A 26,731-nucleotide genomic window follows, 5' to 3' on the forward strand; every position below is an offset into this window, starting at 1 on the left:
TGCAAAGGCCAAGTCGCTCGATCCAAACTTTGCCTCTCTCCCCTTCCGATTTGAGCTTGCTCGCCGCCGGGCCCTTCCCTCGGCCGCCGGGTGCGGGGAGAGCCGAGGAGGCGATCCGGGAGGACAAAGCCCCGCAGGGAAAGTCGGGGGATTTCGGACCGGCCTGCCAACAGTTGAAGCCCGCACCCTCCTGGCCGCCCAGGGCAGACACAGACCCCGGGCCGGCAGCGGGGACGAGGAGGAGGAAGCAGCAGCAGCAGCAGCAGCAGGGCGAGACCCCCAGAGCCCTTCCTCAGCCGGCAGAGGCCCGGGGGGGGAGGGGGAAGACGCCCCCCTTCATTCTCCACCGGGGGGGGGGGGTAGAAGAGGTCGCCGACTGCACCGAGGCCTAGTGGGAGGGAGCCCGGAGGCGCAGCTCCCGCCTCCCTCCTCCTCCTCCTCCAGCCTAGCAGCACTTTTGGAACGAACTCTGGAAGGGGGGCCACTGGGCGGAATGGGGGGATTAGGCGGCGGGGGGGGGGGCTGAAACGCGGGAGAACAGCTGGACCCCCCCCCCCCGGGGGCAGGCACGGGCAACAACAGCTGCTGCAGTGTTGTGGATGCGGTCCCTCCCTCCCTCTCCGAAGGGCCAGGCAGGTTTCGAGGCTGCTGGGGGCAGGGCGGAGAAAGTTTAAGCTCCCAGGCTAATGGGGGCGGGGGGGGGCGGGTGGTCGGCGGGCCCGGGGGCTCCGGGAGGGGGGCCGCGCGGGAGGGGGGCGGAGGGGCCTCTTAGCGGGGCCGGCGGGCGACGCAGCTCTCACCTGTGCAAAGAGAAGAGGGGAGATCTCGCTCAATGGAGGGGCTCTGCTCCCCTAGCCCTCCAAGCAGCACTAGCAGCAGCCATTCATTGTCAGCCTAGGCAGGCTCAGCGGAGAGCCGAGCGGCTGGATGCGGCAGGGGCAGCAGCACAAGCCGCCGCCTGCGAGCCAATGCAACGCGGTGCGATTCACAGCCAAGCCGTCATCTCTGTGCACTCCAAGTCCCGGCTAGCCGAGCTCCGAGCCACCTGCAGCCGCCTCCCCCACCCCTCCTGCTCCAGTTTGCATCTCGCCTGCCTTTCCCTTGATGGGGGGGGGGGGGTTGCTTCTGCACTTCCTCGCTTCCCTTGCTCCTTGAGCCGGAAACCAATCTCCGCCCCGGAGAGGAAGGCCCAGGTAACAGTGGCATCCTGAGCACGTATACTAAGCAAAGCCAGGGCAGAGTGGGGATTCGAACCTGTGTTTCACAGATCCTAGCGCAACATTGTAACTATTACGCCATGCTGGTCTAGAATAGGGCAAGATGCAGCTAAATAGTTACACATATTTCAAAAGTTTTCACAGTTTGGAGCTTTCCATTTTGCTTTACTGATTAATTAAGTAAAATGGAGTGACACACCCCCACATACCCTGTTTGCCTGGCATGAGAAGTTCATACTGTGAGATGAATACTGTGAGGCATTTTGCATAAATCTGAGAACAGTAAACTCAGTAAATCACGGCAAAAACAAAACCAGGCTTTAAGTAATAGTCAAACCCACAAGAGTTTAAATTAAATACATAGACCTGGTATGAAACTGATGAAGTCTGAGTTTGAGCCCTGGAAAGAAAATGGTTTCAGGCTATTCAGCAACCTCTGCCCAATGACCTACACTAGGATGTCAATAAAGAAATGACAGATAAAAACAATGACAAAAACAAACAGCTTGGTGTACTTAACAGAGGCTGCTTCTAATCAGGTGAGCCAGATTTGATTCCCTCCACATGCAAGCAGTTGGGTGATCTTGGCTAGTCATAGTCCTGATAGTGCTGTTCTCACAGAGCAGCCTTGTCAGAGCTCCATCTTTTTTTCTGTGTTCAGTGCCATCAAGTCGCTGACTTAAATCAATCCCGTGAACTAATGGCCTCCAAAACATCCTATTCATAGAATCATAGAGTTGGAAGGGGCCATACAGGCCATCTAGTCCAACCCCCTGCTCAACGCAGGATTAGCCCAAAGCATCCAAGAAAAGTGTGTATCCAACCTTTGCTTGAAGACTGCCAGTGAGGGGGAGCTCACCACCTCCTTAGGCAGCCTATTCCACTGCTGAACTACTCTGCCTGTGAAAAATGTTTTCCTGATATCTAGCCTATATCGTTGAAGTTTAAACCCATTACTGCGTGTCCTCTCCTCTGCAGCCAACAGAAACAGCATCCTGCCTTCCTCCAAGTGACAACCTTTCAAATACTTAAAGAGGGCTATCATGTCCCCTCTCAGCCTCCTTTTCTCCAGGCTGAACATTCCCAAGTCCCTCAACCTATCTTCATAGGGCTTGGTCCCTTGGCCCCAGATCATCTTCGTCACTCTCCTCTGTACCCTTTCAATTTTATCTACGTCCTTCTTGAAGTGAGGCCTCCAGAACTGCACACAGTACTCCAAGTATGGTCTGACCAGTGCTGTATACAATGGGACTATGACATCTTGTGATTTTGATGTGATGCCTCTGTTGATACATTTGGTATTTGCCTTTTTTTTAAATGGCATTTGCCTTTTTTACCGCTGCATCACACTGCCTGCTCATGTTTAGTTTACAATCCACAAGTACCCCAAGGTACTTGTTACAATGGGCTTCCCTGGCCAATCTTAGCTCACTCTAAGCTTTGGCCTTTCTTATGATTGATCTACAGTGCCTAGTAACCTGTAGGTACTCTTCTTTAGAGCTCTGTCCTTCCCTCCATTTCCTGAACATTTTCCTTTTCTTTCTTAGTTCCTCTTGAAGTTCTCTGTTCATCCAAATAGGCTTCTTAGAGCTCCTGCAGTGTTTTCGTCTTTTTGGGATAGTCATTGATTGAGCATGCAATAGCTCTTGTTTGAGTAGCGCCCACCCTTCACATGCTCCCTTCCCTTCCAGCATTCTCGTCCATGGTATGACGCTCATCATGTCTCTGAGTTTATTAAAGTTTGCCCTACGAAAATCCAACATCCACGTCTGGCTACAAGCTTCCTTGGCTCCCCATCTCAAAAAGAATTCTATGAGGACATGGTCACTTCCCCCTAGGGTCCCCACCTCCTTCACCTCATCCACCAACTCTTGCCTGTTGGTCAGTATTAAGTCCAGTATGGCTGAACCTCTTGTGGGTTCATCTATTGTAAGCAGCCGTGCTCAGGTCTTGCAAACTGCAGGCTGTTGCTTCCTTGAATAAGCGAAGCCCTTTTATGTTGGGTTTCCCTCTTTTCCTGGTGTCTTCAAACTTTCCTAGCATCCTTCTCTTTTCCAGTGACTCATTTTCTCATAAAGTGACCAAAGTACAATTGCCTCCATGTACCTACTTTTATCCAGTACTGTATCGGAATCAACCACTGAAGCTTTGCCATATCATAGATACAAACATTATAGTTTGATAATGTCTGCAGATCATAACAAAGTTTGAGACCAGTGGCACCTTTAAGACGAAGAAAGATTTATTCAAGGTGTGAGTGTCCATGTGCATGCACACTTACTCAGACAATGGAACAAAATTCTGAGGAACTGTCTGAGTTCCATTGTCTGAGGAACTGTGCATGCACACAAAAGCTCATGCCTTGAATAAATCTTTGTTGGTCTTAAAAGTGCCACTGGACTCAAATTTTCTCATGTAATTTCAGGTACACTTACTTGGGAGTAAGGCCTATTGAACACAGTGGGACTTACCTATGAGTAAAGATAAATAGACTGAAGTTGTAAAGGTACATACATTTGGAGGGGAAAAAGTATGCCTTATGAGTTGCACCGTGATATTTTCTTTGAACTTAAGGATTTTGTACCTTATCAGGATGTGGAGGCATGCTGTTGAGTTCCCCTGAAATCTTTTCCACTTTACTCATTATCTTACTGGGAAGAACTTGTTTTCTTTAATGTTTTAGTATGAGGGGAAAGTGGATACTTTGCAAGGGGACAGGAAGAAAGTGGTACCTTTTACTTGCACCCATACTGCCATGAGATGTCATTTCAGAATAAAGATAGAAATTGACTCATGAGATTGTATGCATGGGCTGAGATTTGGGTTGCCAGCTCTGGGTTTGAAAATACCTGGAGACTTTGGGGGTGGAGTTCAGAGTGGGTGAAATTTGGGGCAGGGAGGGATCTCAGTGGAGGTTAGTGCTATGGAGTCCACTCTTCGAAGCAGCCATTTTCTCCAGGGGGACTGATCTCTTTGGTGTGAAGATGAGCTGTAATTCCAGGGGCTCCCTAGGGTCCCACCTGGGACCTAGCATCCATAGAAGATAATGTGTGTACAGAGCCTGGAGAAATTATACTTAGGCACTGGGTATATGTTTTTGAAATTAATGTGAACAGGACTGAAAAAAAGTTAAAGAAATTACCGAAATATCGGTCCTGCTGTGCAAGCTTCTTGAGGTCCACAACTGCACAAGTTTGGGAGTCTCTCTGAACACTTTCACTCTGATCGCCCCCCCCCCCCCGTCGTATGTCATCCTGAATTCAAAGGGATTTACTCCTATATAGGATTACCGCTTTTATTGGCCAAAATGTAAAAATAATAATTCTCCCCAATTATAAATTTGATGCAACATCCGCCAGCTCAAGACATTCTCTAAGACAGGGGTAGTCTAACTGCGGCCCTCTAGATGTCCATGGACTACAATTTCCATGAGCCCCTGCCAGCGAAATTGTCCATGGAATTGTAGTCCATGGACATCTGAAGGGCCGCAGTTTGACTACACCCTGCTCTAAGAAATATACATAAATCTTGATATTAATTTCATTATTATTACAATCCTCGGTATTATTATTTAGTAATAGCCATTTGCTGTGGCCTTTCTGCGGGACAAACGATAGTCGCCGCGTCTTTCGGAATAAGTTTCGTGGAAATGGATGACACCGACTTCTTAGCCGGTGAATTCATAGAAGCCCAGCCTTTTCGGTTGTGTTTGGGAACTTTTCTTTTGACTCTATAGGCGTTCCATCTTTTGCTGTTCCTATTGGCTGAAAAGGAGTCACCTGATTATTCCCAAGCCTTTTTCAACATGGCGCTGTCGGTATAGGCTGTACTGAGGAGCGTGGAAGTCACGGCTGGGCGCTACTTCTGGGTAGGAAATCCTTGGGGGCAGGATGCTGGCATAGAAAGGGTGCGTTATGGCTAGCTTGGAGGCCCGGGTCTGTTTGTTTTTTCTCGAGTTTCCTGGGGAGTGGTGCTGTAAATTTCAGTTCCCAACTTCTCTGCCAGTAATGTCTGAATAAAGTATATAATTATGAACGTACAATTATTAATGTGCTATTCCTGTTTCTCTATTCCTGTCTTCCTTTTATTCGCAATTTTCATCAGGTGCACAATCCGACAGCCAGGATTACTCAGCATAATGGAAGTTAGCTTCATGCTAATTGTCTCTCGTTTATGACCTCCCTTTTGCTCTTGGCTAAAATCCGTGTGCTTGGACAAAATCAAATGTCTTTAAGGCTGTCCCTTGGTGAGCGAGTTAAGCCTGAGATAGGAAACCATCTCTTCCCAAATCCTATTGGCAAATGCAACTTTATTGGCTGGTCTTGCTGCAGTAGTAGTAGTAATTTATTTATTTTATAACTAGGGGCAAAGCCCGTTGTCTCCAAGAATACAACGGGCACTAGAGCTTGGCAGTGGGAAGAGGAAGGGGAGGAGTTGTCCAGTCTGTAAGGGCATGGGGTTGTCATGTGTGTTGTGTGGGAGGTTGTGATGGCATGGTGGCAAATGAGGCCATGGGTGTGGAGATATGGGTGTCAAGAACCTGTGGTGTGGAATGTTCGTTGATTGTGGGAGAGGACTGACCTTTGGGAATTGTGGCATAGTGGTTACAGATGAGCTTTCCAGAGCCATGTCGTCAGATATGTGAAGGGAAAATCAGACTGGAGACTCTTCTTAGGGGAAGATTCCAATTCCCCCTAGTTCTGCGTTCACCCTTGTTGTGTGAATTAGGCCACATTTACCGAAATGCCCCTCTGCCCTAATACACACGGGGTAGTCACAGTACACAGGTGTCCACCCTGTTCCTTCTGTCTCCCATATTTTCACTGTTGGTAAAATGTTATGTGCCCACATGCTTCTTTCATGGTTGCTCCTTAGAAGAACGGATTTTTGTACCCTATTGCTTACTGCCCAAAGGAGTCTCAAAGCGGTTTACAAACACCTTTTCCATTTGTCTCTCCATAATAGTCAACCTGTGAAGTATGTAGGGTTGTGAGAGAACTGGGAATGGACCGCAGTGACCCAGCAAGCCTCAGGTGTCTCAAAGCATTTTCCAATCGTCTTCCCCTTCTCTCCCCATAGCAGACTCCCCATGAGGGAGGTGGGGTAGCGAGCCTCACAGGGAAGCTGGCAACCCTAAGAGGAAGACTGTCTGTGCACAGCAGTCTTGACCTTAGTGAGGTTTTTAATACTGTTTTTTTATTTGCCAGGCCAAGGTTATTTGCCAGTTACTATTTCAGTTACTATGTGTCTCCAGACATTTACTTGTTCTCTATTTAGTTTCAGGCTGTAAATATTTATTTAGATCTTCCTGCACTTTCCAGACTCACAGGACTGATGCCTGTCTGTGCCCCAGAATACAAACAGTTGCTGATAAGGGCTGGCCATAACCCATAGGCCAGGAGGGACACTCCTGCACCACTCCCTACCAACTGCAGGCAAAAATGGCTCATTTGAAGGCTGGACTCTGAGGCATTGTACGATTTTGAAGTCCCACCTCCAAACCTCCAGGAATATTTCCAACCCAGGGGTAGCCAACCTACAGGTGTGGCCTGGAGAGCTCCTGGAATTACAGCTCACCTGCAGAGTATAAAGATCAGCTCCCCAGGCAGAAAGGGCTACTTTGGACAGGGTTGTGGTAGAGAAGAAACATTTAAGGCTTCCCACACAGGTTGTTGTTGAATTGAAAAACTTGAGGCCTACTGCACAGGGTTGCTGTACAGATGAAACAGGAGACAAAAAAACAGTTTCATCTGCAGAATAGCACTGTGCAGTGGCCTCAAATCTGAAGAGAGTTGCAAAGAAGAAAGACACACAGCTTGGCTGTGTCTAACCCCCGGCCAGAGCAGTATTTTAAGTGAGAAGGGCTTTTCTGTGGCCTCCCTGTCAGGCAACTGTTTGGCAGAAGGGGAAATTCCCCCCCCCCTCAAAAGGAAGGCCCTCAGGCTCCCCTGCGTTGCTCTTGGAAAGGCCTCCTTCCCTCAGTCAGGGCCTGTCAGAGGCTCCTTTACAGCAGGCCTGAAAGGGGGGGGGGGGTTGGGGAGCACTCTGCAGCCTCCTGCCAGCTCTGTCAGGGTTCTGAGGCAATTTGCAGTTGGACATGACAGTTAGGACAGCCTTGGGGCGAAAAGGGCTGGCGCAGCCTGTCCAAGCCTCTGTTCTCATCCCCCTTGGCAGCCCTGCTGACCTCCTCTCCCTTTGGTGGTCAGGAGCAGACTGGCAGCCATACTTGGCTGGGTAAATGGAATTTTGGTCTGTCCTGGTGAGGGGCCAATAGGAAGGCACTTTTCGCACCTCCCCATTGGCTGCTTGGCCCTGGATGGACACTCGGAGGGCCCATTGGGCCCTCTGAGTTTTTATCCTGGACTGGGCCCACCCTAACTCCTCCCCAGGTGGCCTTACTCTTTTATTTAATATGACCCTGTCCTATTTAAAGATGCTATCAAAAAAAAATTAAGGAATATATGTTGTATATACAAGAGGGGAGAGCCAGGGTGTGATGCCTGGTGGAAGAGGAAGATTACAAATTGAAAAATAAATAAATAAAAATAAATACTTGTTCTTCACAAATCAATGAAGATTTTCCCATAGCTGTAAGAATAATCTCCATGGCTGTCTACACATCTTCCCAAGTGGTTAACTCCCAGTAAGCTAGTATATGATGTCCTGTCCGTAACAGATTGTCACATGCACACACCTGACGAACTGGCAAAGAAGTGCCTGGAAATTCAGGATGCATGCAATAGGAATTGTTTTTCTTATATTTTCAGAAAACAGTTTGAAGAGAAACCTGGGCAGATGACAGGGAACTTTCTCCTACGGATTTGGTTAATGAGACCTACCATATCACGACACCATAGTGTAACAGCTTGTCTGCTTTGGAAAACTAGGAAGCACCTACCGTTTGCTGATTTTCAAGTCAGGACTCTTTCTTTTATTGAAGGCATGGATAGTGACCAGGCTCAAGAGATGGAAACAGATGACTCCAAACAGGATCAAAATATTGTCCAGCCACCTGTAGTGGATTTCAGCTGTGTTAACAAGGCTGTAAAAAATGGTGAGACTGTAATCACAGAAGGAAAAGCAAAAATAATTTTTCCACGTGCCAATGAAGTTTTCTACAACCCTGTTCAGGAGTTCAACAGAGACCTGACGTAAGTGGGAATGGGGGGAGACTGGGAAATAGAGACTCTGGGAGTGGAACCAGGAGTGGGTGGGATTTGGGGTGGGGAGTGGACTATAATGCTATAGAGCCCACCCCTGAAAGCAGCCATTTTCTCCAGGGGAACTGATCTCTGTCTCTTGAAGATGAGCTGTAAAACTGGCAGATACCCAGGTCCCACCTGAACACTGGCATCCCTGAAGTCCTGACATTTTCTTTTTGATGGCAAAGTGGGGTGGGAGGTTAATTCCTTCTTCAGTGGTAAGAATGGTTTTCCATCCTGAGGATTCTCTTGTTGGCTAAAAGAAAGTGTTTGCTTCCCTTTGACCAATACAGTTAACCCACCCGTCTGTTGAATCCAGGGCAAGCAATGCTTAGGTTTCCATGTGAATGGCTTTTTGCTCCCATCCAGGCTATCTAACCTATAAAAGTCTTGAAAAGAACAATTTACTGGGGAGGTATGAAGGTGGGACTAGGACAGCTCTCCTATAGCTAGGCAGTGAGACTGCTGGGTGAACAAAATATGACATAAGCAAACCCTTAAGTGAGATCAGCAATGATATTGCTTGCTTGATAACAGATATTTAGTACTACTACCCAGCTTAATTGGTGAAACTGTCCCTAAGAGGGGGGAATATGTTGGTAATTGACTTGATCCTATACTAAATGTGATGCTCCATTCAAGTGCAGAAACAAGCATGGGAGAAAATGGAGAATAAAACAACCAATTGGATCTCTGGTTGTTCTTGAAACAAATTATAGAGCTTTTTGGTTCTTTGGGGAAGGAAAGTCTTTGGAGAATCAAACTGCTTGGGCAGGCAGCCTCTGCGTACCTAGTAGATTGAGCTTTCATGCTGCATGCCCCAGAAAGGAGTCGCAGGCCCACTGCTTAACGGGTGGTAGGTAGACTGGCATCTACTAGTGGATCTCTGACCAGTTTCTGGTGGACTACGTAGTGCCCGCTGGTGGCTAGGATTGTTGCAAAGGATGCTGGAGTAAGTGGGCCTTGGTCTGATGTGCAAGACTATTAATTTGTTTGATTCTTAAGAATCACTTTAACACAAGGTATAGCTAAACAGGGCTTTATCAGCCCTGGCCCCAGCCTGGTGGAATGAGCCGCTGTCAGAGATCTAGCCCCTTATGGAGCTCCCAAAGTTCTGAAGGGCCTGTAAGATGGCACTCTTCCACCAGGCATTTGGTTGACGCCAAGGTTGTACTCTTACCATCTGAAAGGGCCTCCCTGCCTAACCCCCTGCTCAGGCTTTGTCTGAACTATTTCCCTGCCATCAAAGCTGGGTCAATTATTTAACTTACCGATTTTAATATCTGGCCCAGGTGGTGGTTGTGATGGGGCGACTGTATTGTTTTTTTTAAGATGTTAATGTTTTATTGTAAAACCTCTCAACGTTGTAAGCTGCCCCAAGGCCATTTAGAGAGAGGTGGCCTAGAAGTTTAAATAAACAACCAAATAATATATGCATTAAGGGAGCTAGCTAGAGTTGCACATATATGGATTGGTACTTCTACTTAGCTGATTTCTGTACTAGTTGATCCTTTGTGTTCATATCTAATGAGCTTCACAGGGGCCAGCAATGCATGATTTATTTACTTAACTAGCTGCAGAGCCCGTTCCTAAGAAAGGGCGGCCGCCTCCCCATGGTGCGCCAAGCGTGCCCAAAGCGAGCCGCGGCCCTTCCCCCCCTGGCGACTCCGCAGCTTCCCCGTGGGCCGCCAAGTACACCCACCGCCTTAAAGAGGTGGTGGGTGTGCTTGGTGGTGCATGGGGAAGCCCTTCCCAACCCCCTAGTCCCGGCAGCTCCACAGGTTTCCCGCACGCTGCCAAACACACCCGGTGCCTTAAAGAGGCGGCGGGTATGGTTGGCGGCGCATGGGGAAGCTGTCCCCGGCTCTCTCCCCCCCCCCCGGGCCCACCATCCGCCCTCCCCGCAGCTACAGGTAGCAGAGAGGCTGTGGTAATGGAGAGCCTCCCCTGGGGCCGGGAAGGGCTCTTGCCACGTCTGCGATGTGACAAGAGCCCTTCCTGGGCACAGGGGCAGCGGAGAGGCCCCGCCCCCACTGGCTGTGCTGGCGGAGAGTTGCCCATGGGCCCGGGAATGGCTTTCGCTGTGTCTGCGACGTGGCAAGAGCCCTTCCCGGGGTCAGGGCCAGGGGGGAGCGACCCCCTTCCCCGCTGGCTGGCCCGGCAGAGAGCCTCCCCTGGGCCTAGGAAGGCCTCTCTCCACATCTGTGGCAAAAGGCCTTCCCGGCCCCAGGGGCAGTTCGGGTAGGCGCTAGCTGGCTGCACCCTGATTGGCCCTATTCCAATCCAATTCCGGACTGGCTCCATCCCAGGGCCAGTTTCCCTTTTATGTATAGGAAACCATGGAAAAGGATAGTGTGCCTTTCTTGCTGACACACAAGGTCGATTACAAAATTTAGCAATGTAACAGGAGCAAGTATAAGACACAACAAATGTTTTAATATGACTGAAACACAACGTTTGGAAACAATACAAGAAAGTGTGTAAATGTGACATAAATGTAAAAAATAGTTTACAGACATTAGAAAACAATGCAGACAAAAGAAGAAATGTCTATAATAAACAGTGTCATAATCATATTTCCTTTATTGACATATCCTCCTAAATTATTCCAATTTCACTATACCTTTGAAGGCACTCAATGTCCTTAGTGATTTCATCCATCCCTACTTCAGAGTACCATAATAATAATGTATCTCTCTCTGTCTCCCCTCCGACTGCAGGTGTGCAGTCATTACAGAATTTGTTCGTCTGCAGCTTTCATCCAAAGGGATTCAGAGTGAGTGGCACTATTTTCTTCATTGTTCTATAGAGGGTGATACGGGGGGGGGACCCGTTGATTGGTAAGAGGTGCAATAATTGCTGCTGCTCGTTAAGAGGGGCTGCTGCTCCTTTCTCCATTTGCTGTTGTGTTACAAGTTCTGTTGAATTCAGGCAGAAGATGTCGTTCTGCTTGCGAGGAGCAGCTCTGTGTTGGGCATCTGTTCTGGCAGACATGTTCCCGACTAAGGGCTGTTTTGATATGAACTAGCCCAGCCCTAAGAGCCTCTTGTGGCGCAGAGTGGTAAGGCAGCAGACATGCTCTCTGAAGCTCTGACCGTGAGGCTGGGAGTTTGATCCCAGCAACCGGCTCAAGGTTGACTCAGCTTTCCATCCTTCCAAGGTTGGTAAAATGAGTACCCAGCTGGCTGAGGGGTAAAACAGTAATGACCAGGGAAGGGAATGGCAAACCACCCTGTATTGAGTCTGCCATGAAAACGCTAGAGCGCATCACCCAAGGGTCAGACATGACTCGGTGATACCTTTACCTTTATCTTTAGCCCAGCCCTAGAAACCTTGGAGAATGCTCCAGCTGGCTCAAGCCCCGTGCTTAGAAGTGCGAGTGGCGGTTGTGTGTGTGTGTGGACTGCAGCAGAGTATGTCCTCTGGTTCTTGTATGTATTGGTATTTAGCTGGGATCCTGCTTCACGCTACAAAGTTCAGCCAGTTTTTCCATCTGCAGCCAAAAGACCAGATTCAAGACTAAAAGAAAAGAGGAGCTAAATTTCATTAACACCTTGGAGGCTAATCCGATTTTTTGAATATAAGGTATGACTGGATGTGAATTTAGCTCTTCTGCTGAAGAACAACAGGAATGCCATCTTGAAACTGTCCTAATAGAAAAAAGGGCTCTCTGCATGTTTTGAACAGCTGGTGTAGACTTTTGAGAAGTGGCTGCCATGCCTATCCTGCACAAGCAACCGAACTGAAGTCTGGAGGCGGTGGGGGCCATTATCCCTGCAAGGAAGACAGCTAGGCTGCCCTTCTTAACGGGGCATTGCTCTACTTAAGGTTGAACGTACCTTTGCAAAAATGATGTAGCAATTGGGCACTGAAGGATTTTTCGTTTGCTTTGGTTTTGTTCCTGCAAGATCCCAGGCATGAGCTCCATTTCAGTTTCTGTTGTTGGTCCTTTTTTTCCAGTTGCAGTTCCTGGGGAGGAGAATGCCTCAAAAGTGGCCGTGGACCTTTCACAAGGAGACAAAGAGGATGAATCTGAACCAGAGCTTACTGGTGATAAGGAGGAGCCCAAAACTGCTGCTGTGGGAGAAGTGTGCCAGGTGCCACGCCCCTCCATGTCAACTTTAGTGTTACTCCGGATGCAGGCCCAGATGGACAGCTTATCTTCTTATTGACGATTTTATTGTTTCATATCCACTTCTGTCTTGCCACATGCACCTTCCCTGCTCTTCCTTCTTTGAGAGACAGCTTAGTATAGTGGTTATGTGCAGCAGCTTCTAATCTGGAGATCCAGGTTGGATTCTTTACATATCCTCTGCATGTAGCCAGCTGGGTGTCCTTGGGCTAGTCACAGTCCTGCTAGAGTTGTTCTTACAGAGCAGTCCTGTCAGGGCTCTCTCAGCCCCACATACCTCACAAGGTGTCTGGTGTGGGGAGAGGAAAGGAAGGCAGATCGTAAGCCACTCTGAGACTCCTTCAGGTAGTGAAAAGCAGGGTATAAAAGCCAACTCTTCTTCTTTTATGGTCCCCTACTTCTCAGCATCAGCATTTAGATGCTTCTTGGAAGACAGGATCTGCCCTCCTTTGCTTCAGTGCCTAACATGTAATAAATGAAAGCATTCATCATTACGTGCCACAGGTTTAGGGATCTCGCAATATTTGAAACAAACAAGCGGGTGGAATAACTCACTGCCTCAACATGTTTCTACTCAAAAGTCCACCACTGATTTTTATCTCTCTAAAATATTTGAGGCTAACCTTTAGGAACCCCCTTTTTAGAAATAAGATTGTGGTAGCTTTGTAGGATATGTGCTAAAGCATTTTCCAGAGACCTAGATCACCTTTGGGCAAATATCAGACAGCAGTCCCTTCCACATGTGAACTGGTCATAGGGACAGAAAAGCTCTGGGATGTGCAGACTGCTGCTGGTCTGATTTCTGAACCTTCGGGGGTTGCCTCTTCATGCTGGAGAATCTTGGAACTGCCTTAATACTAAGCCTTAGTCTGGCAAGGGCCTGCTCCACATATGCTTCTCTGCCTACACTTTCAGCAGTACCTCCACAGGGTTAATTGACTCATGGGCTTCCTTTCCATGTGTCTCCCTCCCTTTGCAGGATGGACTTCGAGTGCTAGAGGCTTTGGCTGCCTCTGGGCTACGTTCTGTCCGGTTTGCCAAGGAGGTGCCTGGCCTTCGCAGTGTGCTGGCAAATGACGTCTCTTCCAAGGCTGTTGAACTCATCAACCAGAACATTCAGCTGAATGACATGGGACACCTGGTGGCCGCAAGCCTGTCAGATGCCCGGTAAGTAGAAATCTTCTCTTTGGGGCTTTAGCCATAACCCAGGACAAGAGTGCTAAATCTTTGGCATGTTCAGTTGCATCTTTTTGCCCAGTTTAAGTAGAACAGTGCTGTACCTGGGGAGTGAAAGAACAGTAGGGACCTGCCTTCTCTTCCTATTCTTCCAGTGCTGCCAAGAAATGAAGGCAAGCGGCTGGAGAAATGGGTCACAGTAATTTCCCTGATCCTATGCTGGTAGTATGTTGCTGCCTCCCCAGATTAGCACATTCCCCCACCTTCCTGTTCTCTTCTTCACTGGTGTTTCATAGCGGAAAACTTTTTGCATTTGAGTTTCAGACCCAGAAAGGATTGGTGTTTCAGTGGCCTAGTTCTCACTGAGATGTTGATTCTGTGTCTGAGTTATACCATTTGGCACCACATGCGGGAGCTGATGTAACTAAATGTCCTCCATACAAAAGAATCCCAATGCGTAACAAATATTTAGATGTCAGGGAGACGACTGAAGCCCCCAATGAAGTCTCAAATGGTACAACCCAGCTATAGGTTTGCCAGGGAGAACTAGGCCACTGTCTGTCCCCCCTGCAGCACAAAGTGGGATACTTCTAGCCTGCCTCTCTCCTTCGTACAGGATGCTGATGTACCAGCACAAGGCAGCCAAAGACCTCTTTGATGTCATCGACCTGGATCCATACGGGAGCCCTTCCGTGTTTCTTGATGCTGCAGTGCAGGCTGTGAGTGATGGAGGTGAGGAAGATATTGTGTGCTGCTCTTTGGGGGGCTGCGATAATTGGGACTCTGAGAGGGTCTTCGATGAGGGTTTCCAACTTTTGTTGTTTTCATGGATAGTCTGCCTTTCTCGTTGAGCCCCAAGGATTGCAAGGGTGATTTAAAACACTCTCCTGTCAGTCAGAAGGTGGGTTAGAAAATGTGATCACATTTGAATCAAACAGCAAAGATTTCCTAGGTAAAGGTATCCCCTGTGCAAACACCAGGTCATGTCTGACCCTTGGGGTGACGCCCTCTAGCATTTTCATGGCAGACTCAATACGGGGTGGTTTGCCAGTGCCTTCCCCAGTCATTACCGTTTACCCCCTAGCAGCAAGCTGGGTACTCATTTTACCGACCTCGGAAGGATGGAAGGCTGAGTCAACCTTGAGCCGGCTGCTGGGATTGAACTCCCAGCCTCATGGGCAGAGCTTTCAGACTGCATGTCTGTTCCCTTACCACTCTGCGCCACAAGAGGCTCTTAAAAGATTTCCTAATAAGACAAAAAAAGAAATCAAACAGTTGGGCTGAGATTGTGGAACAAGGAACACACCAAAATGCATAGAAACACATCTCAAAACAGGCAGCAGGTCAATCAGCGTAGAAAAGAAAAAGACCTCCCCCTCCAAGAAGTTGTCTCCTGAGTGAACCATTTACTCCTACAAAAAAGTCTAGGCAGCAAACAGTTGTTTGTAGATTTTGGCCTGTCCGAAGCAGCAGGTCTTGTTAAGTCTGAAGAATCGGGTTTCTGTTGATGCCAGAGCATAATTTGGGATTTTGAAAGGGAAAAGTCTTGCCTTAATGTATGAAGGAAGGAATCGCTGCTATGCCTTCTTGATGTTCAAGCAGCATCTAGACATTAGATAGAGAATGGGAGAAGAGGGTTCTGAGAGCCCAAAGTCTCGAGCTTGCCATAGGCTTATTTTGGCGGATGATGTGGTTCCTTTGCCCAAAGGTCCCAGAGCTCAGAGAATGGGTAGGCTCTTAGGTCGTTAAATCCAGCTATGTTCCTTCTTATCCTTCAACCTGAGCATATGTCTTCCCTGATAGGACAGTGGAGGAGTCTCTTTCTCTGTGCACATATAAGAGCTGAAACCAGCCAGACGCACGGTGGTGGTCCCTTGTGACACAGCAAGACATCCTCGAGCCACAGCACTGTGGCCCTTGGGCTCCACAGCCCTGTTGCATGGCTTAATGTCTTCTTAGTGCAAGTGCTGTGGTCAGGGAGTGCTGGTGGAAAAAGATGGTGTGGTTCTGTCCATGGCTGACTCCTGCCTTGTGGTTGCCGTTGCAGGCCTGCTGTGTGTCACGTGTACCGACATGGCTGTGATGGCTGGGAATGCTGGGGAGACCTGCTACAGCAAGTATGGGGCCATGTCCATCAAGACCAAGTACTGCCATGAAATGGTGAGTGGCATGAGGGGCTGGCCGTCCAGATGTGCAAGCCTGATGTGGGCACAAGCCCCCACCTGCGGCCCGTCCCTCTCAGTCCCTGAAGAGGCTTCCAGTCTGGTTGCTCTGCAGGGGCAGATGCTAATAACTAGCAGCTCCTTGCCTCGTCTCCATCATAATTCAGGCTGTGGCTCCACTCTCCTCGCTTCTACCTGCACGGCTGATCCCTGATGTATGAAGGCCAAGCCATTTGGTAGAGAATCCAGAGTCGTCCTCTGCATTCCTGTGGCCCTCCTTTGAATGAAACAACATACTGAACAACACTCAGAACATTCCTCTCCAAAAGGAAGAAAGAAAATAAATTGGCCCTCGCTGCAGATTCTTTCCTCTTTCAGGCCCTGCGGATTATCCTGCACAGCCTCGATCTACGTGCCAACTGCTACCAGCGCTACATTGTCCCGCTGCTGTCGGTCAGCGCTGATTTCTATATCCGTGTCTTCGTCAGGGTCTTTTCTGGGCAAGCCAAGGTCAAAGCAAGTGCCAGGTGAGGGTGCGCAAGACAGTGTGTGGAGGTGCATTGTTATGGTTCCCATGGAGCCCCTCTGGATCTCTGACCTCCGTCTCCAGAAGGGCTCCCGATGGGTTGACATAACGAAGAGCTCATCTTTTACAGCTTGTATGCCTCAAGGCTGACATCTGGAGTTTTCCCTCCCCTTCTTCTTTTTGTATTCAAAGTTGCTTTATGGTAATGCTCTTTCCCTTTCCTCCTTTCGGCAGCAAACAGGCCTTTGTTTATAACTGCGTGGGCTGTGGCTCATTTCATGTCCAAAGACTCGGCAAAGTCGCAAACAGTGGAAACAAGTAAGAGAGCTGGGACTTCTGTGGAGCAATGGAGCAGTCATTCACTCCTTCCTGCCCTTTAACCAGTTGGATGAAGGGGTTCTAGGCAGAATGGTTTCACAGCGTGTTCCTGATTTAAGCAGGCCACACTACTCATTTCCTGGGTGGGCCTTTGACTGAGGAATTGGGGGGTGGGGGAGTGGGGTGGTCACAGCCTCTTTCTTTCATGCTCAGCATTTACTTTTACTCTGTAATTTGAAAACCCACTTGCTATCGACTTCCAGCCACAAGAGAGCTTTGGTACAGTTTTGTGTCTGAGGCTCCTGAAATCCAGAAAAATAAAGTAGGGAGGAGTATACTATTCCTATCAGCAAAGAAGCAATATATGTCCCAGCCTGTGGAAGCTCAGCTAAAAGTTTTCCACATTGGCTGTAGCTTGCCATCATGGCTGTATGGTCCACCAGCACCATGCGGTGCTAGATCTTCTCCTTCATGCAAACATTACCCAGTTCCATGCTGCATCAGTTGAGTCTTGGGCTATGGAGGGAGGGCTTTTATCTAAGGGCTTGTAAACTTGAGGATATAGGGAACCCAACCAGAAGCAGATCTCAGCAGTCAAAGTCGGCCACTGTATCTCAAGAAGGTGCTGCATTTCACCCTTCCAGTCAAACCTGATTCTCCTCTAAATGCTGCTTCCCCACCCCAACCACTGATCTTTAATCCAACAGCATCACCTACAAGGCTGCCTCTGGCCCTCCTGTGGGACCATCCTGTGAGCACTGCCACCAGCGCCACCAGGTGAGGCATAGCTGCTCCTCAAGCTTCTAGTCTTCTCCTAGCTAGCAGATCCCAAACTGACCCTTGAAACCCCTCTTCCCTCCTACAGCTGGGTGGCCCCGTGTGGGCAGAGCCGCTCCACAATGTGGATTTTGTCCAGCGAGTCCTGTCTGCTGTTGGCAGCAATCCAGCGCGCTTCCAGACAAGCCAGCGAATTCAGGGGGTCCTCAGCATGGCAATTGAGGTGTGGATGACTGTGACTGCAGAAGAGCTACGGGTCCTGCCCAGCAGCAGAATCAGTGGCCTTTGAGATGCCAGATCCACAGGAGCAACTTCTTGCCAGGAGTTGTGGGGAGGGGGGCAAGTAGCAAACTTGGCACATTGTAAGAAATCAATAACAACAGTTGCCTTTTCTCCTTGGCATAGTCCGGATCAACAGCCTTTCTTTCTTCTTGTTTGGAATCCACTTGGCCTGATGCTTTCTGTTTGGGGGCAATGCCTGTCATGTTCCCACCGACTCTTCAATGAACCAGGCTTGGGATAGCAACAAAAGTTATTTTGTTGGCAAAGCAAAATAGGATACATGAGGCTTCTTGTTGAAACTGGATTGCTAGCTACATACAGATCAATATATTTCCCCATCCCCCCCACCCACCCAAGAGAACAACTGGCCCAGCCACACTCAAATGTTACTTTCAACCCCCAAAACTAAGCTGCGGGTAATCAGCGGGCCCCTCCCCCATGGGTCTTCTGGCTCCATCCTGTTAGCATAACACTACCAATTAGTCTGCATAGCACTTCAGAGTCACGGCATACAGGCCATAACACAGATCATGCCTCTGGTCCTAGGGAAGAGCAACGAAGCCCCCTCCCCACTAGAATCATGGCAGGATGCTCCAGAAGCAGATCCTGACAGTACTGTAGGCCGCTAAAGGACACCGCTGCTCTCGCAATTGGAGAGGCAAAATTTATGAACGTGCCCTGTGCAGCTATTTGTTCAGGGTTCAGAAGCCTCCACAGAGGGTTTGTATGCATTCAGCTCCTGTTTTTCAAACTGTTCTGGGGCACCATTGGATTTTTCAGAAGTTATTTATTTTAAAAAAATTATTATGCTTATTCATCTACAAATAACATCACCTCTGAACAAAAAACAGCATAAACACACACACACAACTAACACAAACATCACTTCACAACCTAAAATATGACTTCCCACCCAGCTCACCTTCCTGGACAAATAAACCTTCCTGTGATAAGAGAAATTAGTTAGAATAGTCTGCTGCTTCAGTTTCTTTATGTTTTGTAAAATTTTGCAGAGTCTGAAACATTTTTCTTCACGTAGCTCCAGAAAAGTACCCTCTGTCCAGTTTTTGTCTTTAAAATTGCCGTTAGTCTGGCTGAGTCAGCAAAGCTCAACATCTTCTTTCTCTAGTCTTCTGTGGTAGCGATTTCTGAGCCTCTCCATTTAGCTGCATGCCCCAGTCTTGCTGCTGATACTGCATAAAGGAGGAGGATCCTCTTACCTTTAGGTATATCCCCCTCTACGAAGCTCAAAAATAATTCCGTTTTTTTCTCCAAGTTACTTTTTAAAATTCATCAAGTACTCCAATATTTTCTTGCATTTTTACAACCCCACCACATAGATAGTAATCCCTCTTTTCAGCCTTACATTTCCAACACTTATCTTGCATTTATTAATCCCACTTTACAATCTTTGCTGGGATAAGGTGCCATTGGTACATCATTTTATAGTGGTTTTCCCCAATTGCATAACAAGGAGTAAATCTCTTATCTCGCATCCACTATCTTCCCCACGTACCTAAATTAACTGAGTGACCTATATCCTTAGCCCATTGAATCATCACTTCCTTAACTGTCTCTTCTTCCATGGACCACTCAAGTAGATATTTATACAATTTAGATATCTCTCGACTTTCTTTATCTAGTATTTCTGTGTAAATCAAATCTTTATATGTATGCCAATCTGATTTACCCCTTTTTCCTGACCTCCTAAGCATTTCTTCTGGTAACAGCCATGATGGTGTAGATCAGCAGTCCCCAACCTTTTTGTGGTCAAGGACAGCCTCCGGGGATGGGGGAGAGCCGGCGGTTCAGGTGCCGTGCACAAACATGCATGTGCAGTTGATGCGCATGCACATTTACGCCAGCAGGGGGAGCTAACGTGCATGCGTGGCAGCGTTGCTGGTGGCCACGCCTGCCTCTTCCCCCCCCTCCCACAGCGAGAAGCTAGCTGGGTCGCTTCGCTCGCGGCCTGGCAAGCTTCTCGCTGCGTGGGAGGGGGGAGGCAGGCGCGGCCACCGGCGGCCCATTACCGGGCCATGAAATGGGGTTGACGACCCCCGGTGTAGATGGTTCAAGTCTTCGTTTTTTCCCCCATACCATAATTAAATTTCTCCTAATGCAATGTTCTTTACATTCCCTATGGATTCTATCCTTGTCATGCCAAACGTATTCATACCAACTGAATCGTTTGTTGAACCCTTCTAGGTTGAATAGCTTATTATCTTCCAGTTGAATCCAACCTTTTATCCAAGTCAATGAAGCTGCTTCATGATAGATTTGAAAATCAGGGAGTGACAGACCTCCTCTTTCCTTTGAATCGATTAATAATTTAAACCTAATCCTAGTTTTTTTTCGATTCCCTTGAATATCTTTCTTCCATAGGTTAAAATATTTTTTTGGAATTGCTATTGGTTATGTCTGGAAGAAAAAGAAATTAACTTGGGAAGCACATTCATTTTAATTGTAGAGATTCGGCCCAATAATGATATATCTAATCTTGACAACTTCCGCAAATCTTTTAAAATGGTGCCACAAGTCTTAAAATGGTTATTTTGAAAAAGCAGTGACTTTTGATTTGAAATGACTGTTCCTAAATATTTTAATTTTTTTACTATCTCAAAGCCAGATTTAACTTGCAAGCTATTTTTAGAGTTTTCAGTGATATTTTTTGTTAACATTGTAGTTTTTGTCTTATTCAATTTAAATCCTGCTACTTCCCCAAAGTTCTGTATCTGTTCAAGAAGAACTGAGATCCTATCTTCTGGTTCTTCCCCCCAAAAAAAAAGAAAAGAAAAGAAAAGAAAAAGACAAGATCATCTGCAAACCCACATACTTTATATGAGTGCCTCCCTGTATTAACACCTTTAATTCTGTTATCTAACTGTATGGCCTCACACAAAGTTTCTAAAACAAGTATAAATAGAACTGGAGACTTTGGCACTTTATGTATAATCAGTTAATTTGAAATGTGCCTCTTTGCTCCGAGTAAGTTGCATCAATACTGTTAATAAAGTTAGAACGTATATTCCTTCTACTCAAAAACTTCTTCATAAATAACCAAGAGATGTTATGAAAGGCCTTTTCTGCATCAGCAAAGATCACACTGCTTCTTTATCTGGCTTTTTATCATAGTATTCTATCTAAAACTGTTCTGTTATTATTCCTCAATTGTCTTCCTGGAATAAATCCGAACTGATCTTCAGGTATTCTTCAGTGAAAAGATCAGCAATCCTGGACAGGTTCCCCCTCCCCAATTGCTTGCCCATCACTGCTAATCTTTCTTTGTAAGCTCAGCAGCAGGGGAATGCCGGTCTTGTTCAGGGGCACACTCTCAGAAGCATGATCCAACAGAGTTGGCCAATGACCTATGTTGAGTGTCCGCCATAAAGCATGCCTGGCCTCTTTTACAACATGGTGGACGTGCTGGTGTGGAAAGGGCTCCATAAAATAGAAAGTTTCAGAACTGTTTTTAATAAGGCCTTGACTCATATCTCTTTCAGAATTCCCTCTAACTAAAGCCCGCCAGCTCTACTTAGAATAGCCCCCCTGCCTTCCCAGATTTCCCATTAACCGGAGTCTGTTTTCTTCTGTGTGGTAGGAACTCAGTGACATCCCTTTTTATTACACCCTTGGTAATCTCAGCAAAACCATCCGCAGCAGCAGCCCCTCCCTGCTACAATTCAGGTAAGTGGGGCCAGCATGGCAAGAGCCTCCCCAGCTCCTCTGTTCAGTAGAATCTAACATCAGCTCAAGTCCTCTACTGACCCATGTAACCAGAGCTGTGCTGTGTAGAAGGTAAGGAGCTTGGCGGTGCAAATCTTCTCCAGATTTCTGTTCCAGGTCAGCCCTCCTCCATGCTGGTTACCGGGTGTCCCTGTCCCATGCTTGTAAGAATGCTATCAAGACAGATGCTCCGCCATCTGCGATCTGGGACATCATGCGCTGTTGGGTGAGTGAAGCTTTTCTTCTTCCGGATCCTTTATTGATCCTCGCCACGTACACCTCCAGAACTGTGGAGGTGGTGCAGTTTTCAAACAACGGGACGATGTGTGGCATTGGTGCCACTGTCTGGTCTTATTTTTGGCTTGTAGTGACGTCATAGGCTGTGGAGACTGAAAATGTAGTTCAGGACACACAGGCCTACATCATGGCTCTTATCTGATTGCATTGATGCTGGCTCCATTTCTTTTTCTCTCCAGAAGATGGCTGCCTTGCATCATATTCTCTGCCAAACTGATACGTGGCTCGCTCTTTGGGTCTGACCCGAGAGGCAGGCCTGATGCCTTGACAGAGAGCCTATTCTCAGCCATCCCTCAGCTGAAGCTCATGGGTAGTTGTACCTACCTGTATGGCGTGTTCTGGGTAACAGGCTCAGATTAAGTCTCTGTCATTCTGAGAGCCAGCTTAGTGTAGTGGTTAAGAGCAGCAGTTTGATTCCCCACTCCTCCACATGCAGCCAGCTGGGTGATCTTGGGACAGTATCAGTTCTTTCTGAGCTCTCTCAGCCCCACCTACCTCTCTGGGGGTCTGCTGTGGGGAGAAGAGTAGGCACCTGTAAACCACTTTGAGACTCCTTCGGGTACTTACAAGTGGGGTTACAAAAAAACCACTCTTATTCCCTTCTTATCCTCTCTTAACTGTAGGAAAAGCTCAACCCTGTGAAGAGAGAGCGCCTTTCAGAGAACTCTCCAGCTGCCTGCATCCTGTCTGTGGAGCCCAAGTAGGTGCTGGGGAGAGCAGAGGAGTGGGCCTTACGTGGGCAAACACTGGCCTCAGGCTGAGCAGGGGATGGGAGATCGGAAGAGCATCAATAATTTGGAGAGGGTCTTGGTGAAAAGCAGAGCTGGACTGTTAAGCTTGGATATGGGAGAACTCCCCTTAGAGAGAGCCCGCTTCATTTTGACTCAGAAGCAATTGACTTGTTATTGCACTAGGCAAAAAACCAGCATCCACTGATTTATTGTGCAGCATGTGCGCACTGGGCCCAGGAGATCCTGAGATTGTCTGGCAGCCAGGTGGGGATTTTGAGAGGTGGTTTGCCAGGGCCTGCCTCTTCATCATGACCTCTGGTGTTCCTGGAGGTCTCCCACTCAGATACCAGCCAGGCTCAACCCCGCTTAGCTTCTGAGAGCTGATGAGATCAGGCTCGCCTGGTTGCCCAGGTCAAGTTGCAGTGCTCATTAATGGGGCCCTTTGGAGTCTGGATTCCTTGTAGAACTCTTGGCTCCCCCTCCAATGCGGACTCTTGCTCAACTCCACAGGCTGCAAGCATCCTTCACAGTCCGAGCAGATGCTAATCCCAACTCACGAAAACAAGGCCTTAAACGGTTCCAGCTGAATCCTGAGCCCAACTGGGGGCCAAAAGCAAGAGCAAAAGCTGGGTAAGCCTCGCAGAGAATCAAGCAGAGCTAGGAGCATGGATGCCTGGTGTCCCTTCCCTGCTCCAGGATCAGAAATGAGAGGTTACGTAAGATAGTCAGGACATCCATTTCTTCCCTTTCTTATGTGTGGTAGGAACTCAGTTGCACGCCTCTCTGTTGGTGGTAGGAAGTGCTATCAAGTCATAAACCGTTTATGGCAGCCCCATGGGGCTTTTAAGACAAGCGGTGTTCAGAGGAGATTTGTCACTGCCTGCTTCTCCATCATGACCTTTGCAGTCTCCCATCCCTGTACTAGCCAGGGTTGCCCCTGCTTAGCTTCTAAGATGAGACAAGGTCAGGCTAGCCTGGGGCCAGCCAAGTCAGGGCTCCCTCTCCATTACAGCTTTGATAACGCAAGCAAACGTATCCCCTGCAGTAGTCCCTCACTGCACAAGGCCACAGTTGTGCTGCGCTGGGGCCAGTTTTTAAATGGAAATATTGCTTTGGCAGAGAGCCTGCTAAGCAAACTACATGGCTGATGCTCTAGTCTGGGCCTGGCTAGAGGCAAGAGGCTGACTTATAAAAATTCCATAACTGGGTCCTCTGATTCGGGAAGTGTCCCTTCCACTCCCCCCAGCTCTCAGCTTAATGTCTAGAGCAGGGGTAGTCAAACTGCGGCCCTCCAGATGTCCATGGACTACAATTCCCAGGAGCCCCTGCCAGCATTCACTGGCAGGGGCTCCTGGGAATTGTAGTCCATGGACATCTGGAGGGCCGCAGTTTTGACTACCCCTGCTCTAGAGTGTGTCTCAGTTGTGTTTTGTGCTTGCTGGCCTGGAAGGCACACCGGCCTTTCCCATGTGAATCCTGATTGGCATCTTCCACACTGTCCTTGTGGTTTTCATGACAGACCCCTTTTTGAGAATAGCTGCTGGTACTGAACAGCAGCCTTCGTGGCTCTGGCCTGACGGGTTTTCCGGGCAGGGGTGGGATCTCTTCCTCTCTGCAGGAGAAGGGGAAGCTACACCAGGGTAAGAGGAAGGGCTGTGCAGAAGAGAGTGACCGGAGCCACCTGAAGAACTTTCCCTGCAAAAGGTTTCGGGAGGTAAGCAGCCAGAGGCATTCTGGCCTGGGGGGTGGGTAGGTGGAAGTGAGCAGACCCAGAAAAGAAAGCCAGTAGTCCATTTTGGCAGCAAGAGACTGCTTAGTGTCCTACAGAGAATGCCAAAAGTGGGCCTTTCCCTCATATGCACATGACCTTCATCATGACCTCTGGTTGTAGCTCATAGCTGGTGCACCTAAAACCGCTGAGCTTTCCGTGCCCAGGAGAGGACTTATCAGTCAAGCTGAGATTTATAGACTGCTTAACCTCTGTGATCTGCTCACTTTGGGTGCCTTTGAGTGGGACTGTGTGGCCTTCTGCAGCTACCTGTGTTGAAGGAGCCTTTGGGAGTTCTCCTTTAGAAAGCACAACAGAGGAAATGGGGAGTAGTCTGCCCTTCTCCTACCATTGTTTCCTTTGGGGGGGTCCATGATTACTTTGCCTGCAGGTGTCTGGAACACTCTACAGGTCGGAGTTCCAGGAGATTTCCCACTTAAGAGGCTTAAGCTAGGGATGGGCACAAACCAGCCAAAATCCATCACAAATCTGGCCTAGTTCTCCACCCCCCCCCCAATTTCCCCTGCTTCAAACTTTCTTCTTATAAAATTGTCACAGACTGCCGGTGGGATGTGCCTAGTGCCATGAAGACTTCTGACTTGCTCTTAAGTCTTGCAAGAGGAGGCCATGTCCAATATCCCAGTCACTCAAGCCCATTGACATTCTGCCCTAGAGCCAAGTTTGTGTTGCTTGGAGGCAAGGCCTTGAGCTCCTTGGTTGTGGCGGTGTGACAACCAATGTCCTTTCTCTCCCAGGGCAACTGTTCACTAGGGGACAACTGCCGCTACTCTCATGAGACAGAGCAAGGCTCCACAGCACCAGAGTGATGAAACTGCTCTGAACATCTGCGTCCGGCCAGGTTTTTAAAGACACTTTTTTGCATTAACAACTTTTTAATTTTAAAACTTTTGCCTATGAAGTGCGATCTGCTTGCCATTAAATGAATGGTGGTGTTTCTCTTTGGTGCTTGATTTGTTGTTTGTTATCCAAAAGCTCACAGCTACGGGTTGCTCCTTTGGCTTAAACCATACAGTGTTGGTGACTGATTGCCAGCCCTGATTTTCAAATGCTGCCGCGGAAAGAGGAGACCCATCCCAATTCACCCGTAACTCTCTTCCCTGTAGTAAATATTTCAAGGATATCCTAGTGCATCACCATTAAACATTTGGTCTTGTCTTTTTCTACCAAAGGAGCAGGAAGTCAGGCTTTGAGTACACTGTCATTATTCCCAGAAGTCTTACTTAGTGCCACATAGCCCCTCATTTTCTTTTCTGATGGCACAAACTTTTGCCTGATGCAATTTGTGATCTCGGTATAAGAAAAACACAAGACCACCATGTAGACAGAATGTGCATTTCAGACTCATCTTCATTCCTTGTGTGGACTTTCACTGCCAGTCAGAACAATGATGGCCCATGTCTACATGCTAGCTGTACATGCCAAAAACACAAATCCCCATTTGACTTGTGTAAATAATGTTCCTGTAGTTCTCAGAGATCATGAGGTCACAGCATACCTCTTTAGGACTTCTCTGAACCTTCCTCATTCTTTGCCAAAGACTGAGTTTCCCCCCATTTGTGCCCTTAAAGAACCAGCATGGTGTGGTGGTTAACAGCAGCAGTCTCCGACCTGAAGAACCAGGTTGATTCCTTCTTCCTCCACCACAGGCAGCCAGCTGGGTGACCTTGGGCCAGTCACAGTTCTCTCAGGGCTTTCAGCCCCACCTACTTCACAGGGGTCTGTTGTGGGGAAAGGAAGGGAAGGTGATTGTAAGCCACTTTGAGAATCTTTCAGTATATATAAAAGTGGGCTTTGAAAGAGGTGGCAGGCAGGAGAGTGTGAGAGGGTGGCTGTGGCTTCCTGTGGCCCGCAAAGCGGGCTCAAGTGAGTGGGAAGCTCCCCCCCCCCTCCTGGGCTGCGGTGAGACTGCTTCCCGGGCTAAAGGGAGTGGAACCCCCCCCCTGGCAGTGACAGGGCTTTGTGGCCCTCAGGGCTTTGTCCCCCTCCCCTGGCTCTCTCCCAGGAGTGTACCTGCGGGCTGCAAAGCCCTGTCGCTGCCTCTCTCCTTGTGGGCGACAATGGAGGCCGCAGCCACAAGGCTTCTAGCAGGCAAGGAGAGAGGGTGGGTGCTGGAGGGGGAGGCCAATCAGGGTGGACCTCGATGTATGGGGACCCGGACAGTCTCCTCCCAGGAGGCTGTTTCCCAAATATATAAGGGAGCGAAATAGTGTTTATAAAAAACCCCAGGTCTGATCTCTTTTTCTTCACTGCCAAACACACAGCAGCGTTAGGGAGGCTGCACTGTGTCCCTGGCCCTTGAAAGCCTCACCCTCTCCTTTCGTTCCCCTCCAGGAGTGATGCAGATCATGGGAAGGAGTGGCAAGGCTGACAGGGGCAATTGCTCTTCTGCAACACAGTAT

The 26,731-nt window shown here is 48.3% G+C and overlaps 2 protein-coding genes across 6 annotated transcripts in view; one reads left to right on the forward strand and one right to left on the reverse strand.

The window, feature by feature from the left end:
- Positions 1-1,047, reverse strand: part of NACC1 (nucleus accumbens associated 1) — a 43,301-nt gene extending 42,254 nt beyond the window's left edge. The window contains exon 1 of one of the 2 annotated variants that reach the window (XM_077327267.1): positions 801-1,047. The gene's annotated coding sequence lies outside the window, so the exon portion shown is untranslated. The remainder of the gene's footprint in view (positions 1-800) is intronic. The other variant, XM_077327266.1, reaches the window with a different exon arrangement.
- A 3,936-nt stretch (positions 1,048-4,983) lies between these two features.
- Positions 4,984-25,270, forward strand: TRMT1 (tRNA methyltransferase 1). 4 transcript variants are annotated; one of them, XM_077327274.1, is made up of 17 exons: positions 4,984-5,085; positions 7,985-8,368; positions 11,140-11,195; positions 12,380-12,516; positions 13,531-13,718; positions 14,344-14,459; positions 15,775-15,887; positions 16,268-16,416; positions 16,650-16,733; positions 17,441-17,510; positions 17,599-17,733; positions 21,391-21,476; positions 21,633-21,741; positions 22,436-22,512; positions 23,054-23,173; positions 24,137-24,257; positions 25,067-25,270. In XM_077327274.1, the coding sequence occupies exons 2-17, from the start codon at positions 8,013-8,015 to the stop codon at positions 25,136-25,138; spliced, it is 1,989 nt and encodes a 662-aa protein (XP_077183389.1). In that variant the 5' UTR covers positions 4,984-5,085; positions 7,985-8,012; the 3' UTR covers positions 25,139-25,270. The 4 variants fall into 4 exon arrangements, with proteins under 4 accessions (XP_077183389.1, XP_077183391.1, XP_077183390.1 ...); XM_077327276.1 differs by having other exon boundaries at positions 4,985-5,085; positions 8,158-8,368; XM_077327275.1 differs by having other exon boundaries at positions 5,022-5,124.
- The last annotated feature ends 1,461 nt before the right edge of the window (positions 25,271-26,731 follow it).

This window comes from Paroedura picta, chromosome 3 (genome assembly GCF_049243985.1).
Source record: "Paroedura picta isolate Pp20150507F chromosome 3, Ppicta_v3.0, whole genome shotgun sequence".
Taxonomy (NCBI): Eukaryota; Metazoa; Chordata; class Lepidosauria; order Squamata; family Gekkonidae; genus Paroedura; species Paroedura picta.